Source organism: Peromyscus californicus, unplaced genomic scaffold, assembly GCF_007827085.1.
Source record: "Peromyscus californicus insignis strain IS unplaced genomic scaffold, ASM782708v3 Scaffold_9__1_contigs__length_137607984, whole genome shotgun sequence".
NCBI classification, from domain to species: domain Eukaryota; kingdom Metazoa; phylum Chordata; class Mammalia; order Rodentia; family Cricetidae; genus Peromyscus; species Peromyscus californicus.
The window spans coordinates 69,772,960-69,790,003 of record NW_026294617.1 but is presented as its reverse complement, the minus strand read 5'-3'; the positions used below and the strand labels follow the sequence as shown (position 1 = coordinate 69,790,003).

General features: G+C 45.0%; 1 protein-coding gene across 1 annotated transcript in view; it reads right to left on the bottom strand.

Moving 5' to 3' along the window:
• Nup210l (nucleoporin 210 like) overlaps positions 1-17,044 on the bottom strand; it is a 102,694-nt gene that overhangs the window by 27,562 nt on the left and 58,088 nt on the right. Inside the window, exons 18-27 of the mRNA XM_052731362.1 lie at positions 15,650-15,738; positions 14,983-15,087; positions 14,487-14,588; positions 10,726-10,854; positions 9,232-9,359; positions 7,690-7,822; positions 4,324-4,386; positions 3,045-3,224; positions 2,556-2,636; positions 1,297-1,428 (exon numbers count right to left, since the gene is read on the bottom strand). Of these exons, the coding sequence (XP_052587322.1) occupies positions 1,297-1,428; positions 2,556-2,636; positions 3,045-3,224; positions 4,324-4,386; positions 7,690-7,822; positions 9,232-9,359; positions 10,726-10,854; positions 14,487-14,588; positions 14,983-15,087; positions 15,650-15,738 (1,142 nt within the window). The remainder of the gene's footprint in view (positions 1-1,296; positions 1,429-2,555; positions 2,637-3,044; positions 3,225-4,323; positions 4,387-7,689; positions 7,823-9,231; positions 9,360-10,725; positions 10,855-14,486; positions 14,589-14,982; positions 15,088-15,649; positions 15,739-17,044) is intronic.

Below are 17,044 nucleotides of genomic sequence, written 5' to 3'. Positions count from 1 at the left end.
TTCTTACTGAAACTGGAGCTCTTCAGTTGGACTAGATTAGCTGGCCAGAGGCCCCAACACTGCGGCTTTTTACGTCAATACTGGAACTCCAAAGTCAGGACTTCATGCTTGCACTTAGGGATGTTATGAAAACATTAAGGTTCTTGAGACACTAAATTGAAGTAACCAGGCCATGAAATGTCCTCAGCAAACAGAAGAGACTCTGAAAATTCAGTCTCAGATTTAAGATTTGAACGCTCACAAATCTGGAAAAGATCCAGGCAGAGGTGGTGCACACCTTTAATTCCAGCACTCAGGAGGCAGAGGCAGGTGGATCTCTGAGTTTGAAGCCAGCCTGGTCTACAGAGCAAGTTCCAGGATGGCCAGGACTACACATGAAAATCCTGTCTCAAAAAACAAAACAAATCTAGAAAAGAAAAACCGACATTTATGTCATTTCAGATGGAAGTATAAATTCCTAGGCAAAAATAAATTCAGGAAACAGGACACATGTATTACTTTTATTTTATTTTATTTTTCTGATTTTTGTCTTTCATTTGAAGTACAAATAAACTACATTTTCATGCTTCTACATTTAAATGATAACCCCCCCCCCTTTTTTTTAAGACATGGTTTTACTGTGTAGCCCTGGCTGTCCTGGATTAAACGTGTGCATCACCACTACCGGCTAAATGATAAACTTTTGCATGAATAAAATTATGTCAATTTAGGCCTAAGTAATGAAAGAATGAACAAGACATGAGGACCTTAGACAACAAAATGGTTCCTAAGGCAGGCCAGACGTGATGGTGCACCTGTAATCCCAGCACTCAGAAAGCAGAGGCAGGAGGATCACTTCAAGTTTGAGGCCAACCTGGTCTACACAGTGAGTTCCAGGATAGCCAATACTAAATAGTGGAAACCTGTCCAAAAAAATTGTGGGGGGTGAAGGGCCAGAGAGAAGCAGTTAAGAGCACTTGTTCTTGCAGAGGACCTCAGCTCACACCTGCCTATGAAGGATCTGATACTTCTTGCCTCCAAGGACACCTGCACACTGTGTATACACCTCTAATTAAAAATTAAAAATAAGCCGGGCGGTGGTGGCGCACGCCTTTAATCCCAGCACTCGGGAGGCAGAGCCAGGCGGATCTCTGTGAGTTCGAGGCCAGCCTGGTCTCCAAAGCGAGTTCCAGGAAAGGCGCAAAGCTACACAGAGAAACCCTGTCTCGAAAAACAAAACAAAACAAAACAAAACAAAAAAATTAAAAATAAATATTAAAACTCCCACGTCAATATAATAAACAGATAAATTCCTACCTCTGAATGCCTGGGTACCAGATCCAGCACATCTCTTTTGCTCATGGACCAGTGGAAAGTGAGCATGGGGTTGGCATTGCTGAAGGAGAAAGGAGTCTGGGTACTGGTCACCCCCATGACATAAACTGGCATCTGAAAAGAAAGTGTGGGATTGTGCTATATACCCTGCTTACCTAGCATTATCAGAATAGTGAGCCCAGAACATGGCTCTCATACCAACCTCAGAGTTGGGCATGGTGGCACATATCTGGAATCCCAGAATTTTGGAGGCTGAGGCATAAGGATTTTCTTGGCTTCAGGTCAGCCAGGGCTACATAGCAAGACTCTGTATCAAGAAAACCATTGCTGGGCAGTGGTGGCGCACGCCTTTAATCCCAGCACTCAGGAGGCAGAGGCAGGAGGATCACTACAAGTTCGAGGCCAGCCTGGTCTACAGAGCGAGATCCAGGAAAGGCACAAAGCTACACAGAGAAACCCTGTCTCAAAAAACAAAACAAAACAAAACAAAACAAAAAACAAAAAAAAAAAAAAAAAAAAAAAAAAAAGAAAAGAAAAGAAAAGAAAACCACGTACACAGGAGCTAAAGAGACAGCTCAGCCATTAAGAATGCTGGGTTCTCTTCAGAAGGACCCAGGCTCCATTCCCAGCACCCACATGGTGGCTTACAACTGTCTCTAACTCCAGTTCCAGGGGATCCAATACCTTCTTCTGCCCTCCATATATGTGCTACGCAGACACACATGTGGGAAAAACCCCCCTACATACAGAATAAAAATAAATCTCTCAGCCGGGCGGTGGTGGCGCACGCCTTTAATCCCAGCACTCGGGAGGCAGAGCCAGGCGGATCTCTGTGAGTTCGAGGCCAGCCTGGACTACCAAGTGAGTTCCAGGAAAGGCGCAAAGCTACACAGAGAAACCCTGTCTCGAAAAACCAAAAAAAAATAAAATAAAATAAATCTCTCTCCTCTCTCTCTCTCTCTCTCTCTCTCTCTCTCTCTCTCTCTCTCTGGTTTTTCGAGACAGGGTTTCTCTGTGTAGCAGCCTTGACTGTACTCTAACTCGCTTTGTAGGCCAGGCCGGCCTTGAACCCTCTGAGATCTGCCTGCCTCTGCCTCTCCAGTGCTGGGATTAAAGCGGTGCCTGGCAGTCATATATAGATCTTAGAAAAATAAAAATAAAAATAGACTCAGGTTTGGGTTTCTTTCTGGGGGGAGGGAGAGATGGAGGACCCAGATGCACGCTCGCTTTGTACAACTGACCTCAGTGGCTGTGATGAGTCGGGTTGCAGCAGCCAGGACCCTAACCGCCCGTAGCTGGACAACTTCAATCTGGACTTCATCCTGCTCAACAAGAGGAGAGCGAGCTTAGGCCAGGGGAGTTCCTGGGGCTGACAGAGGTGCTTACACCTAGCTCCTTATACAGTAGTGCAGAGCAAGCTTAGGCTAGGGGAGCTCCTGGGGCTGACAGAGGTGCTTACACCTAGCTCCTTATACTGTGTCTGATGTTCAACAACAGCAAAAAGCCCGACCACGTATGTTTGCCTTTGTCCTTTACAAAAGCTCTCTAAGGAAAGGTAACACATCTAACAACAATACCAAGAACTCCGTGGATTCTCCACAAGAGCCCACGTGTTTTCTGTACCAGATGTGGGGAGCTGGAAGGACATTCCTAGTCTGCTGGCATCCTCATCCTCACCTGTCCCCATGACCCCAAGATTGGGGAGCAGAGCAGAGCAGGGCAAGGAATACCTGGGAAAACACGATGACTTTGCCGGTGTCTTCGTTCACTGTCTGGATGGTGCCGTGGACGACAGCTGTGCCAACCGTTTTCCCTGTAACCTGGCCCCTCCTGTTGACAGTGGCCACAGTCTGATTGCTGATGGAGAAGTGGATGATGGACTGGGGCTGAGGGCCACCTTCAGACATGATCTGCAGTTTAAACACAGCCGGGAGCACCTCGAATGTGGGGAAGAAGTCACATCTCTTTTCCCAACATTTTTTTTTTCCAAGCAACTTCACTTCTTCCTCCACTTCCTGGACAGCACACGCCACATCAGCTCAAATGCGTGTAGAAGAAACGTGTGCTGCAAATGACCCACAGGACTCCAAGAGTGCTGATGCCTCATGCATCATGGATCAGAGAACTTTCTTCTTTATTAGCCCCAGCTGTTCTGGGTACAGGAGAGGACAGGAGGTGTGTATACATGGAGAATAGAAAGAGCAAATCGGGACTGGAGAGGTGGCTCAGGGGTTAAGAGCACTGACTGTTCTTCCAGAGGTCCCGAGTTCAATTCCCAGCAATCACATGGTGGCTTACAACCATCTGTAATGACATCTGGTGCCCTCATCTGGCCTGCAGGGATATGTGCAGACAGAACACTGTATATGTAATAAATAAATCTTTAAAAAAAAAAAAAAAGAAAGAGCAAATCATGTTTTCTGCTTTAAAAGTACCTATATTGGGGTCTGGAGAGATGGTTCAGTGGTTAAGAGCACTGGCTGCCTTTCCAGAGGACCAGGTTCAGTTCTCAGCACCCACATGGCAGGCAGCTCACAACCCTCTGTAACTCCAGTTTCAGGGGACCTGACGCCCGCTTCTGGCATCCTTGAGTATGGTATGTGGTGCACATACATAGACACAGGCCAAACACTCATACATATAAAATAAACTAAATCTCAGCCAGGCAGTGGTGGCACATGCCTTTAATCCCAGCACTTTGGAGTCAGAGGCAGGTGGATCTCTATGAGTTTGAGGCCAGCCTGATCTACAGAGCTAGTTCTGGGACAGCCAGGACTATACAGAGAAACCCTGTCTTGAAAAACACAAACAAAAACAAACAAACAAACCTCAACATTAAAAAATCATCTATATCATTGATATAGATTGACATCGATTACAGGCATCCACCTGTAAGTAATCCTAGGACTTGAAAGATCGAGGATGGAGGGTGGTCAGGAGTTCGAGGCCAGCCTGGGCTACATAACAAGGCCCTGTCTCAAAACCCCAAACAGCCCATAAGAAGATCACCTGTATCATGTTAGTTGCAATCAGCGTCATTTTCTCAGGAACCAGTCTGAATGGAGGGAATACCTGGAGAGGACACAACAGGACAACAGGGCCATTGTCAGTGCCTGCTGTTTGTGACCTGAACTACGGAAAGCCGCTCACTGTGCACACACAGGTAACACAGACCTAGGCACTGTGGTCTGACTATATTAGCCAACAATTCAATAGTGTCTAAGCGGCTTACTCTGCCTACTCATTAAGACTATATTTATAAGGTAAAGGCACTTGCCACCAAGCCCAACAACCTGAGTTCGATTCCCCTGACCTCCACATACTGGCTGTGGCATTAGTGCCCCTCACACACAAAAAATAAACAAAGTAAATGTAAAAACATTAAGATTATACTTACAATATTTGAACATAAACTAGAGAAAACAGTATAGCTCAGTCTTGGGTGTACACCGCCCAGCTTCAAAAATGTAAAGATAGGAGGGCTGGAGAGATGCTCAGCTGTTGGCTGCTCCTCCAGAGGACCCGGGTTCAATTCCCAGCACCCACGTGACAGCTCACAACTGTCTGCAGCCCCAGAGGATCTGACACCCTCACACAGACATACATGCAGGCAAAACACAACAATGTTCATGAAACAAAAATAAATAAATAAATAAAAAATGTAAAGGTATAGCTGAAGACCATCTTATTATTTTTTTCATGCTGGGTATAGAACCTAGGGTCTTATAAATACTAGGTAAGCACTTTACCACTAAGCTACACTTTAGCTCCATCTTTTCTCTCTTTTTCTTTTTTCTTTTTTTTTTTTTTTGGTTTTTTGAGACAGGGTTTCTCTGTGTAGCTTTGCGCCTTTCCTAGAACTTGCTTTGGAGACCAGGCTGGCCTCGAACTCACAGAGATCCACCTGGCTCTGCCTCCTGAGTGCTGGGATTAAAGGTGTGCGCCACCACCGCCTGGCTTATTCCTGGCTTCTTATGTGGGTTACAGGGGATTACACTTGGGTCCCCTTGCTGTCCTGCAATTGTTTTACTGTCTCAGCCTTCTTCTCAGGCCTGAGAAATAACTTTTTATATAAGACTAAGATGAAACGCTGGGATGGGGCCAGGGCTGTAGGTCAGGTGGCAGAGTGCTTGCCTAGCATGCAGGAAGCCCTGGGTTCAGTCCCTCATACCATACAAAATGGGATTTGGGCAGCAGATGCCTGTAATCTTAGTACTCAGGATAATGAGTTCAAAGCCAACCTGGAATACACTATCTCAAAAATAAACAAGAAGAAAAAAAAGGTAGTATTACTTATTGATGTTAAAATATTCAAAGAGGCCAGGCATGTTTATGCATGTCTTTAATCCCAGGAGTTGGAAGGCAGACGTAGGTAGATCTCTCTGGGCTCAAGGCCAACCTAGTCTACATAGAGAGTTTCAGGCCAGTCTGGGCTACAGAGTGAGACCCTATCATAACAAATAAAATATCCATCTGGGAATAGCTGGGAATGTTGTTACACACCTATGCTGTGTACTCAGAAGCCCGAGGCAGGAGAATCACTGAGCTAAGGAATTTGATGCCAAGAGAGGGACAGAGAGGGAGAAACTAGAGAGACAGTTCAGTGCTTAAGAGCATTGGCTACAATTGTCACCTGAGAGGCTTCCTCTGGCAGCTGATGGCAGCAGATGCAGAGACCCACAGCCAAACACTGGGCAGAAAGAGGCCAAATTGGAGATCTCCATCAGGTCTTCTCCTTTTGGAGCTTGGGGAACCCCACAGAAGTGGGGGAAGAAGAACTGTAGGAGCCAGAGGGGTCAAGGACACCAGGGGAACACGGTCCACAGAATCAACTGAGCAGGGCTCATAGGGGCTCACAGAGCCTGCGTGGGTCTGTGCTAGGTCCTCTGCATATATGCTATGGTTGTTTAGCTTGGGGTTTTTGTGGGGCTCCTAACAGTGGGAGTGGGGGTGTCTCTGACTCTTTTGGCTGCTCTTGGGATCCTTTTCCTCCTACTGGGTTGCCTCATCCAGCCTTGATATGAGGTTTGTACCTAGTTTTCTTGTATCTTGTTAAGTCATGTTCGGTTGATATCCCTGGGAGGCCTGCTCATTCTGAAGGGAAACAGAGGAAGAGTGGGTCTTGTGGTGGGTGCTGGCAGCTGTGGAGGTAGAGGAAACTGCAGTTGGGATGTATTGTAAGAGAAGAATAAAAACAAGAGGTCAGCCTGATCTATAGAGCAAGTTCCAGGACAGGCTCCAAAGCTACAGTGAGAAACCGTGTCTTGAAACAAACAAACAAACAAACAAACAAACAAACAAACAAACAAACAAGAGTATTGGCTGGGTTTGATTCCCAGCACTCACATGGTGGTTCACAACCATGTAACTCTAGTCCCTGTGGATCTGACACTGTCTTCTGGCCTAATTTCTGTACTTTCTACATGGTACACAGACATACACACAGGCGAAACACACACATAGGATTTTTAAAAAAGGAAAAAAGTTGAGAGAAAGTGAATATAAGAAAAAAGGGAAGAAAACATACTTCATAAATTTTTTAAAGATGTTTATTTTATGTATATGGTGCTCTGCATGTACACCTGAATGCCAGAGAGGGTATCAGATCCCATTATAGACAGCTGTGAGCCACCATGGGGGTGCCGGGAATTGAACTTAGGACCTCTGGAAGAGCAGCCAGGGCTCTTAACCTCTGAGTCATCTCTCCAGTTCCAGAAAACATACTTTTGTTTGTTTGCTTTTTGAGGCAGGGTCTCATTGTGAAGCACTGGGGGAGTCTTAAACTCCCTAGATAGACCAGGCTGGTCTCAAACTTGCTGCAATCCTCCTGTCCTGGAACTTGCTATGTAGTCCAGCCTGGCCTCAAACTCATGGAGAGATCCACGTCCTTCTGCCTCCCCAGTGCTAGGACTAAAGGCGTGTGCTACCACACCTGGCTTTGTGTGTGTGTGTGTGTGTGTGTGTGTGTGTGTGTGTGTGTATGCATGTCATATTGTGGAAGTCAGGGGACAACTTTCAGGATTCAATTCTCTTCTACTGCGTGTTCCAGGGACTGAACTCAAGTGACAATGAGGCTTTCATGTCAGGGACTTCTACAGCTGAGCTTTCTCACCAGCCCACATATATGCGTGTGTTATACATACACATTATATATGGTGTTATGTTGTGTTCACCTTACCCCGACATTCCTAAATCTTTCAGCTTTTTTGTGCTTTCTAAATTTTCTACAAGAACTGTATCCCATATTTATTTAGTCTTGGGGGGAAAGAAAACAGTTAATTGTAAACAGGAAAATCCCAAACTAAACCTGTGTGAACAGAAAGGGATAAACGACGTTAAGTGAGGAAGCGCATCTGGATGCCAGCGCTTACTCACCTCGATGTGCCGAGGTGCCGAGGTGAATTTTCTCCCCATCCTGTCTGTGGCAATGGCTACCAGCGTGGTTTGTCCAACAGTGACAGCACGGAGCATGTAGTTTTCAGAGTACTCATCCTGATCCTCCATTAACCTGCAACGATCCGTGTGGTGTTGGTGGGAAAGAGCCGGTAGTCTTGTTTGGTTGGTTGGTTTTTTGAGACAGAGTCTATCTCTTTAGCGCTGGCTGTCCTGGAACTCTCTATGTAGAGCAGGCTGGCCTGGAACTCACAGAGATCTCCTAACTTTTCCTCCCAATGCTGGGGTTAAGTCATGAACCACTAAGCCCTGTTAAGATCTGGTTTTGAGAAGGGCCAGTAATTCATCGAAGATGCTTAATATATTCTAATTCTGGCTAGAGGGACCTTCTAGAAAATGAATCTCCAGAGTCAAGACTGATTTCCTTCAATAACAAGATGCTCCTTGGGAGCAAAACTTTTTTTTTTTTGAAGATTTATTTATTTATTTATTTATTTATTTATTTATTTATTTATTTATTTATTTATTTATTTATTTATTATGTATACAGTGTTCTGCCTGCAGGCCAGAAGAGGGCACTGGATCTCATTAGAGATGAGATGGTTGTGAGTCATCATGTGAGTGCTGGGAATTGAACTTGGGACCTCTGAAAGAACAACCAGTGCTTTTAACCTCTGAGCCATCTCTCCAACCCTGCAAAACCTTTTTTAAGGCTGAAAAAGGAGTAAGTGTGATAAAAACAGAGTGGCGGAATTGTGAATACCAAATTTCCTAGTATTTTTTTCTTTGTATTTTGAGACAGAGTCTCATATAACCGAGGCTGGCCTTGAACTCATAATCCTGTCTCTATCTCCCAAGTGCTGGGGTGACAGGTGTAAGCTACTGTGCTCAGGGAATTCTTGTGTGTCTTCTTTTTCAAAGGAGAGGACCAAGAACGTTTGTTGGCCAACACAAGAGAGTTTTAGAAAATTAAAAAAAAAATGACATATTTTAGTGCTCGAACAAACCATTTAGGGCTCTTGACTTTTTAAATTTTAATATTTAATTTTATGATTTTATTTTATTCATATGAGTTTTTTGCTTGTGTGCATGTCTGTGTACCACTTGTGTGTCTGGTGCCCAGGAAGGCCAGAAGAAGGTGTTGGATGCCCTAGAACTGGACTTACAGATGGTTGTGAGCCACCATGTAGGAGCTGGGAATCAAAACCCAGGTCCTCTGGAAGAGTAACCAGTGCTTTAACGGCTAAACAATCTCTCCAGTCCCATTATTTTTGTTTTTTGGGGGAGTCCTACGTAGCATAGGCTGGCCTCAAACCTGTGATCTTTGTGTCTCAGCCTTCTGAATGCTGGGGTTACAGGCATGTACCGCAGCACCCAGCTTGAATGAATACAGACACAGACTGTGGGAAGAGAGTATGGACTGAGTAAGCTACACAAAGGACAGAAGGGAGGCTGACTAGGCCACCAGGAAGGAGCCTGTCGGTACACCAGCTCAGGAGAAGAGAGCTACTGGGTGGCCCTTACCTCAGGGTGACAATGGCAGATGCCAGCTGTAGCTTGACGTCCATGTTTCTGAAGTACTTGTTCCGGAAAGGGTGCTTGGAAGAGCCAAGAATCCTCACAACCACTAACACAGTTTTGCCAATCTCAACCTAGCCATTGAAAAAAGGAAGCAGGTAGCATATGCATTCCATTGAGCAAGAACGGGCTAAGTTTCTGAGGGGGCAGATATTCCTGTGCATCCTGATGTTCCTGGTAGGCTTCTGATCAATGGTCCTTGACCACCATCAACCACTTCCCCTTGGATTCATTCATTCATTCATTCCTTTCTTTCTTTCAAATTACATTCATTCATTTGTGTGTGTGTGCATACTTGTACATACCATAATGTGCTAGGGAGGTCAGAGGACAACTTGCAGGAGTTAATCCTCTTCTTCCACCGTGCGGGTCCTGGGATTGAGTCAGGTCCTCCGGCTCGGCAGTAAGCACCCTTACCCAGTGAGCCATCCAGCTGTCTGTCTTTGTCTCCATCTCTCCTCTTCTCCCCTCCCCACTACGTGACTCAGGCTGGCCTGAAGCTCATTACGTAGAAATGGTCAGCTTTGGACTCACAGAGATCTGCCTGATTCTGCCTCCTGAGTGCTGGGGTTACTCTTTATTTTGAAAGAAAATTTAAGTCATCTGGGCGGTGGTGGAGCACGTCTTTAATCCCAGCACTCGGGATGCAGAGGCAGGTAAATCTCTGTGAGTTCAAGGCCAGCCTGGCATATAGAGTGTGACTCTGTATCAACGAACAAACAATAAGACAACCCAGCCTCCTTAAAAAATACCCATTTCATTTATCTTGATTGTCATCATGTTTAATTTTGGAATGGTGTTTTTGGTTTGGTTTGGTTTTTGTGCAGTGACAGGTTGTTGATTGTAAAGAGTAGACTCCTGAGAAGTGAGGGCAGACAATGGCCAAAGGGACCACTGAGAATGTGTGCTTTGCTTTTTAGTTTGTTTGTTTTTCGAGACAGGGTTTCTCTGTGTAGCTTTGGAGCCTTGTCCTGGATCTCGCTCTGGAGACCAGGTTATCCTCAAACTCACAGAGATCCACCTGCCTCTGCCTCCGAAGTGCTGGCATTAAAGTCATGTGCCACCACCATCCAGCAAGAATGGTACTCTTTATTTATTTATTTATTTTAACATTTAATTCTTTTTTTTTAGATTTATTTATTATGTATACAGTGTTCTGCCTACATGTGTCCTAGCAGGCCAGAAGACGGCACCAGATTTCATTATGGGTGGTTGTGAGCCATCATGTGGTTGCTGGGAATTGAACTCAGAACCTCTGGAAAAGCAGTCAGTGCTCTTAACCACTAAGCCATCTCTCCAGCCCAAGAATGGTGCTCTTTAAAGGCTGCCGTTTCCTTCCTTAGTCTAAGGTCTTGTAAGAACTGTAGTTGAGGGGAGATTGTTAAATGTGTTGGGGGAGTGGATAAGTTTGCATCATTCCTGACATAAAACGACTCTCACCTTATCAATCAAATCCAGCTCCACTTCCTGTATGTCTGATACCCTGAGCCTGGCCATGGCTGGACCCAAGGAAGCCAAGCACAGGTCGTACACTTCCAAGGTTAGAAATCCAGGATGTACTGGAACTACCTAGAAGAAGATGGTGTTCAGTGAGAGGCAAAAACCACAGATCTAAGCAGAGGTTAAGGGACTTGGATTACACAAACTCTAACACACACCTCCAGCTTCTTAGTCATCAGTAGGGAGCAGATTTCACAAAGAAAACCAAATATGAATGTGCTATGATTGCAGGTGGTGGTGGTGAAATGGGTGGACATTTGGCTTCTGTCTTTGTACCCGAGGACCCCAGTTCCATTCCCCCCACCCAGATGGCATGGTTCACAGCCGCTTGTGATTCCAACTCCAGGGGACCAGATGCCTTTCTCTGGCCCTGGTTGCCACTTGCACTCATGTGTATAAACCCACACATTGACACATGTATATACACATAATTTAAAAAACTAGTAAAATAAAACATTTTACTAAAAACAAATAAGGCTGGGTGGTGTTGGTGCATGCCTTTAATTCCAGCACTCAGGAGACAGAGGCAGGCGGATCTCTGAGTTTGAGGCCAGTCTGGTCTACAAAGTGAGTTCTAGGACAGCCAGGATTGTGAGACAGAGAAACCTTGTCTTGAAAAATGAAAAACAAAACAACAACAATAAAAAAAGATTGTTTCCTGTAATCAAATTGGCTTCATTCCAGAGATGCAGGGCTGGTTCCATGTACAAAAGTTAATAAATGTCATATAGAATCTACATGGACTCAGGACAGAGATCACATGATTATTTCAGTAGATGTAGAAAACACATTTGACAAAACCCAAAATTCATGATAATAGCAATGATGTAAATTATACTGATAAATTGTCATGTGATGTGTAAGCTTTAGAGGCCAGAGGATCCCTGGAACTAGAGTTACAGACAGTTCTGAGCCAACATGTGGATGTTGGGGATTGAACCCAGGTCCTCTGAAAGAGCAGCTAGTGCTCTTAGCCACTGAGCCATCTCTCTTGTTGTGGAATACCGGTTTAACTATGTAAAGATGTGCTGTATTTATTTATGCTGTATTTGTTTAATTATGTAAAGGTGTGTTGCTGTTTCACCTTGCCTGCCCAAAGTACTTGATTGGTCTAATAAAAAGTTGGATGGCCAATAACTAGGTAGAGGATGTATAGACTGGTGGGCAGAGAGAAAATGGGAACCACCCAGCCAGCCAGGGGCCAGCCAGTCAGACATGGAGGAAACAGGAAAGCAGGATGGATAATATGTAGATGAGGTATACAAGCCTTGGGGCAGCATATAGATTAATAGAAATGGGTTAATTTAAGTTAAAAACCTAGCTAAGAAAAAGCCTAAGCTTAGGCTGAGCATTCATAATTAATAATAAGTTTCCATGTCATGTTTTGGGGGTTGGTAGTCCAAGAAAGCCTCTCTACTCTCTAGCCAGAAAGATGGGAATCTCTAAAGGAGGATAAAGCCTAAGTTTCTAAGGAACATGCATTTTGCCAAGAAGCACAAGAAAGTCCTGAAGAAGATGCAGGCAAAGAATGTAAGGGCAGTGAGTGAAGGTATTAAGGCACCCAGGTTCTTGTTGAGCCTAAAGAGGGCAGGTCCCAAATGCTGAAGGGTCCCAACTACAGGCTCAGTCCAGTCCAATGACTTTACTGCAAAAATGGAAATGGGGCCGGGCGGTGGTGGCGCACGCCTTTAATCCCAGCACTCGGGAGGCAGAGCCAGGCGGATCTCTGTGAGTTCCAGGCCAGCCTGGACTACCAAGTGAGTTCCAGGAAAGGCGCAAAGCTACACAGAGAAACCCTGTCTCGAAAAACCAAAAAAAAAAACAAAAAACAAACAAAAAAAAAAAAAAATGGAAATGGGATTCATGGTTACATGGCATTCAAGACTCTGCCAACCAAAGCCAAGGACCAAACCAAGGCTGAAAAACCTCCTTCTGCTCCAGTTCAGGCTCCCAAATATTTCCAGGCCTCTGTGAAGACCCCAGGTCCCTGTAAAAACCCCAAAGTAAAGGCTTCCGTCTGCCAATGTGAAGACTGATGGACTGGCATGAACACCCCTCACTGTTCGCAGGTAGCTGATGTGATCTCCATCCCACCCACAGGCACACAGTTTCCATGTGGCTCATGTCCTGTATTGTTTTCACAAATAAACTTGAGACAGGATCTATTAGAAATAAAACAAAACAACCTCAGAATATATCTAACTAAGGAAGTTAAAGGCTGTTGTGGGATAATCTTTTTGTACACTGTGAAGATGTGTCTCTGCCAAGGTACCTTCTGATTGGTTTAATGAAGAGCTGAACAGCCAATAGCTAGGCTGGAGAGGATAGGTGGGACTTCCAGGAAGAGATAGGAACTCTGGGAAGAAGAGAGGTGGGTTTTGCCAGGGAGACATGGAGCAATTCAGATACACAGTATGGAAGAGAGGTAACAAGCCACGTGGCAGAACATAGATGAATATAAATGGGTTAATTTAACTTAAAAGAGCTAGTTGGGAACAAGCCTAAGCTATGATCAAGCTTTCATAATTAATAAGAAGTTTCCATGTCATTATTTGGGAGCTGGCAGTCCAAAGAAAGACCAGCTACAAAAGACCTCTGTAATGAGAACTTTAAAACCCTGTAAAGATCCAGGCATGGTAGTATATACCTTAATCTCAGCACTCAGCAGGCAGAGGAAGGCCAACCTCTGTGAGTTCAAGACTAGCCAGGTCTAAACAGCAAGTTCCAGGCTACCCAGGGCTACACAGTGAGACCCTGTCTCAAAATAAAAATAAAAACCAAACAAACCTAAAAATGGACCTATTATGTGACTCAACTATAACACCCCTGGGTATTTACCCAGAGAACTCCAGGTCCCTGTCGCAGACACTTGTATGTCCATGTTTACAGCAGCACAGTTCACAGTAGCTGAGTTATGGAACCAGCCTTGGTACTGAGCAATAGAGGAATAAAGGGAATGTGGTATGTGTACACTGTGGAATTTTTCAGCCATAATGAAGAACCAAGTCTTGTCATTTGCATTGAAATGGGTACAGATAGAGACCTTCACATGAAGCGAGTCTCCGAAAGACAAACACTGCAGGTTTCCTCTCACTTGTGAGTCCTGGATTTTGTGTAGACGCATAGAACCATACATGTACACAGAACTGTCTCAGAGGCAAAGCAGACCACAGGAGGGGGCCAGGAAGGGCCTCCATCATTCATTTGCACTGAAATGGCCATATGTAACCCATAGACTACATACAATGGAGAAAAAGAGTGTTTCGGGTTGGACATGGTGGGAGGAGGCAGAGCCACACGGATCAGGAGTTTAAGGTCAGCCTTGGCTTCATAAGACCTTCCATGCCATCCTGGGCTTTTTGAGACCCTGTCTCAAAAAAACTAGGGCTGAAAAGACATGGAGGTGCTTGTTGCCAAGGCTGATGGTCTGTGACTGACTCCTACAAGTTGACCTCTAACCTCCACACAATGTACTGTACACAAAGTACTGTAGTACATCCACAACACACACACACACACACACACACACACACACACACACACACACACATACACACACACACACACACACACACACACACACACACACACACGATAAAAAGTTCAAAAAAACAAACCCAAACCAAAAAAGTGAAACAAACACAAAAAAGCACTTTGACCTTTGACCTGAGACCTTCAGTCTGGAGACCTGACCAACCCACCTGGATGGAGCTTTCTGCTTCCACGTACGTGATGGTGACCATATCTTGCTCACTGCTGTTGACTAGAAAGTAGCCAGACCCTTCCACAAGATGAAATATTTCCTACAGAAAAATCAGACAAACAATGCTCCATTCTTTTTGGTTTATAGCCTGAAGAAGATGACTTCTATCTAACAAAAGAGGAGTGTACAGACAAAAGGATGCTGTAGTTTATCCTTCATGTTGTGTGTGTGTTGTTGTTGTTTTCAAATAATTTCTTTAAATTTATTTTATGTGCATTGGTGTGAAGGTATCAGATCCCCTGGAACTGGAGTTACAGACAGTTGTGAGCTGCCATGTGGGTGCTGGGAATTGAACCCGGGGTCCTCTGGACGAGCAGCCCTTAACCGCTGAGCCATCTCTCCAGCCCAATATGTGTGTTTGATTTTTAACAGCAGTGAAGTATCTTGCTGCCTCACCACAGGAGTCCCCTCCCTCTTTGGCCTGTGTACCTCACCTTCACGTCAGGATGGCTGTAGATGGTGGCATTATCAGGCTGTACTGTGACGTCCTCTACTAGGAGCAACTCCACTACCGCAGATCTTGGCGAGTTGGAAATTTCCTAAACAGGAAGTGAGCACAGAAGACAGCAGAAACTGATCCGTGGAGAGAATTCCAGCTAACGACTTCTAGAGAGGAGCTTTAAATCTGAGTTAATTCTATTTCTTCTCCTTTTCTCCCTTTCCTTCCCCCTTCTTTCCTCCCTTCTTTTATTTATTTATTTATTACTGTTGTTATTATTATTATTGTTTGTTGTTGTTGTTTTGAGACAGGGTTTCTCTGTGTAGCTCTGGCTGTCCTGGAACTCATTCTGTAGACCAGGCTGGCCTTGAACTCACAGAGATCCACCTGCCTCTTGAGTGCTGGGATTAAAGACATTCACCACTGCTGCCCCACTCTTATTTTTATTAGTTCTTTGAGACTTTCATACAGCATATTTTGATCATATACACCCCCCAAACTCTTCCTAGACCCCCTTCCCCTGCCCATCCAACTTTGTGGTCTCTCTCTCTCTCTTTTTAAACCATTGAGGTTTGGGATAGGATCTCACCAAGTAGCCCAGGCTAGGATGGCAGGCGTGTGCTGCCAGGCCCTAGACTAGTTCCGTCGTAATTCCCACTCACCTCCGCGCTTTTCTTCCCTGAATAGCCCACGAAGCTGACCGCGATGAGCACCGTCCCCTTCATCTGATGCACTTTAAGGGTCTGATGGCCTAAAGCAAGGAAACACTGTAAGAAACAGGAACAGCTCTGCAAAGCCAGAAAACCGAAGTCCGCCTCCGTGTTTTCCAAATGGCGTTTTATTGTGGAGAGAAAAGCGCTGAAGGAAGAAGTACACACAAGAGAGCCCTGGGTTTGCACCGACCTTGTCATATGACTCCGAGCAAAAAGCTCACCTTTATTAATGAGAAATTGGGCCCGGCAAAACCTAAAATTCTTTCTTCCTGTAATGGCCTATAATTCCAAAAATGGGCAGAGAGAAAATTTTGTATATAAATTTTCAGTTTTGTATATAAAATTTCAATGAGTCAGTGGTCACAATGAGTCAGTCTTTTGGGGCCTTTTCTCAGCTTCACTTATCTTTATATACATGACAGTCAGGCACTCCAAAAATTTAAATGGTGCATTATTATTATTTTTCATTTAAAATGTGTGTGCATGTGGTGGTGGGGAACCTGTGTACTAGCCCATATGTGGGGGTCAGTTATCTCTTCCCAACATGTTGAACTCAGGTCATCATTAAGCACCTTTACCTGCTGAGCCAATTTACCTCTTTGTCTGTCTGTCTGTCTCTCCTTTTCTTTCATTTTTTTTTTTTTTTTTTTTTGGTTTTTCAAGACAGGGTTTCTCTGTGTAGCTTTGCGCCTTTCCTGGAACTCGCTCTGGAGACCAGGCTGGCCTTGAACTCACAGAGATCTGCCTGCCTCTGCCTCCCGAGTGCTGGGATTAAAGGCGTGTGCCACCACCGCCCAGCTCTTTCATTTCTTTTTGAGACAAGGTCTCATTGCATAACCCTGGCTGGCCTCAAACTTGCAGATACCCACCTGCTTCTGCCTCCCGAGTGCTGGGTTAAAGACCTGTGCCATCATGGCCGACCCTTTCTTTCTTTTCCTCCTTTTGAAACAAAGTCTCACATCCCACTTCCTGGAACTGACTGGCCGATAGCACAGGCTGTCCGAGGCCTTGGGTTGCTCCTGCCTCTGCCTCCTGTCACTGAGGTTACAGCACATGCTACCACCCGAGGCTCAGAATGCTTACTTCAGACTGGGAGCAGAGAAGGACAGGGAATTCCCAGGCTCCCTGGAGACAGCATGGGGTATGTGTATAAAGCCAGGGGCAGGAGAGATCCTGCCATGTTTAATGACTGGAGTTCCTGGGATCCATAGGGGCAGCTCAGTGTTAGAGTGCTTACTTACCATGTGAGGCAAGTGTTCTACCACTGAGCTCTGTCCGCAGCTCCCTCAGATTAATTTTGTGTTTTATTTCATAGATTTTTTTGTTGTTTGATTGGTGTGGTTT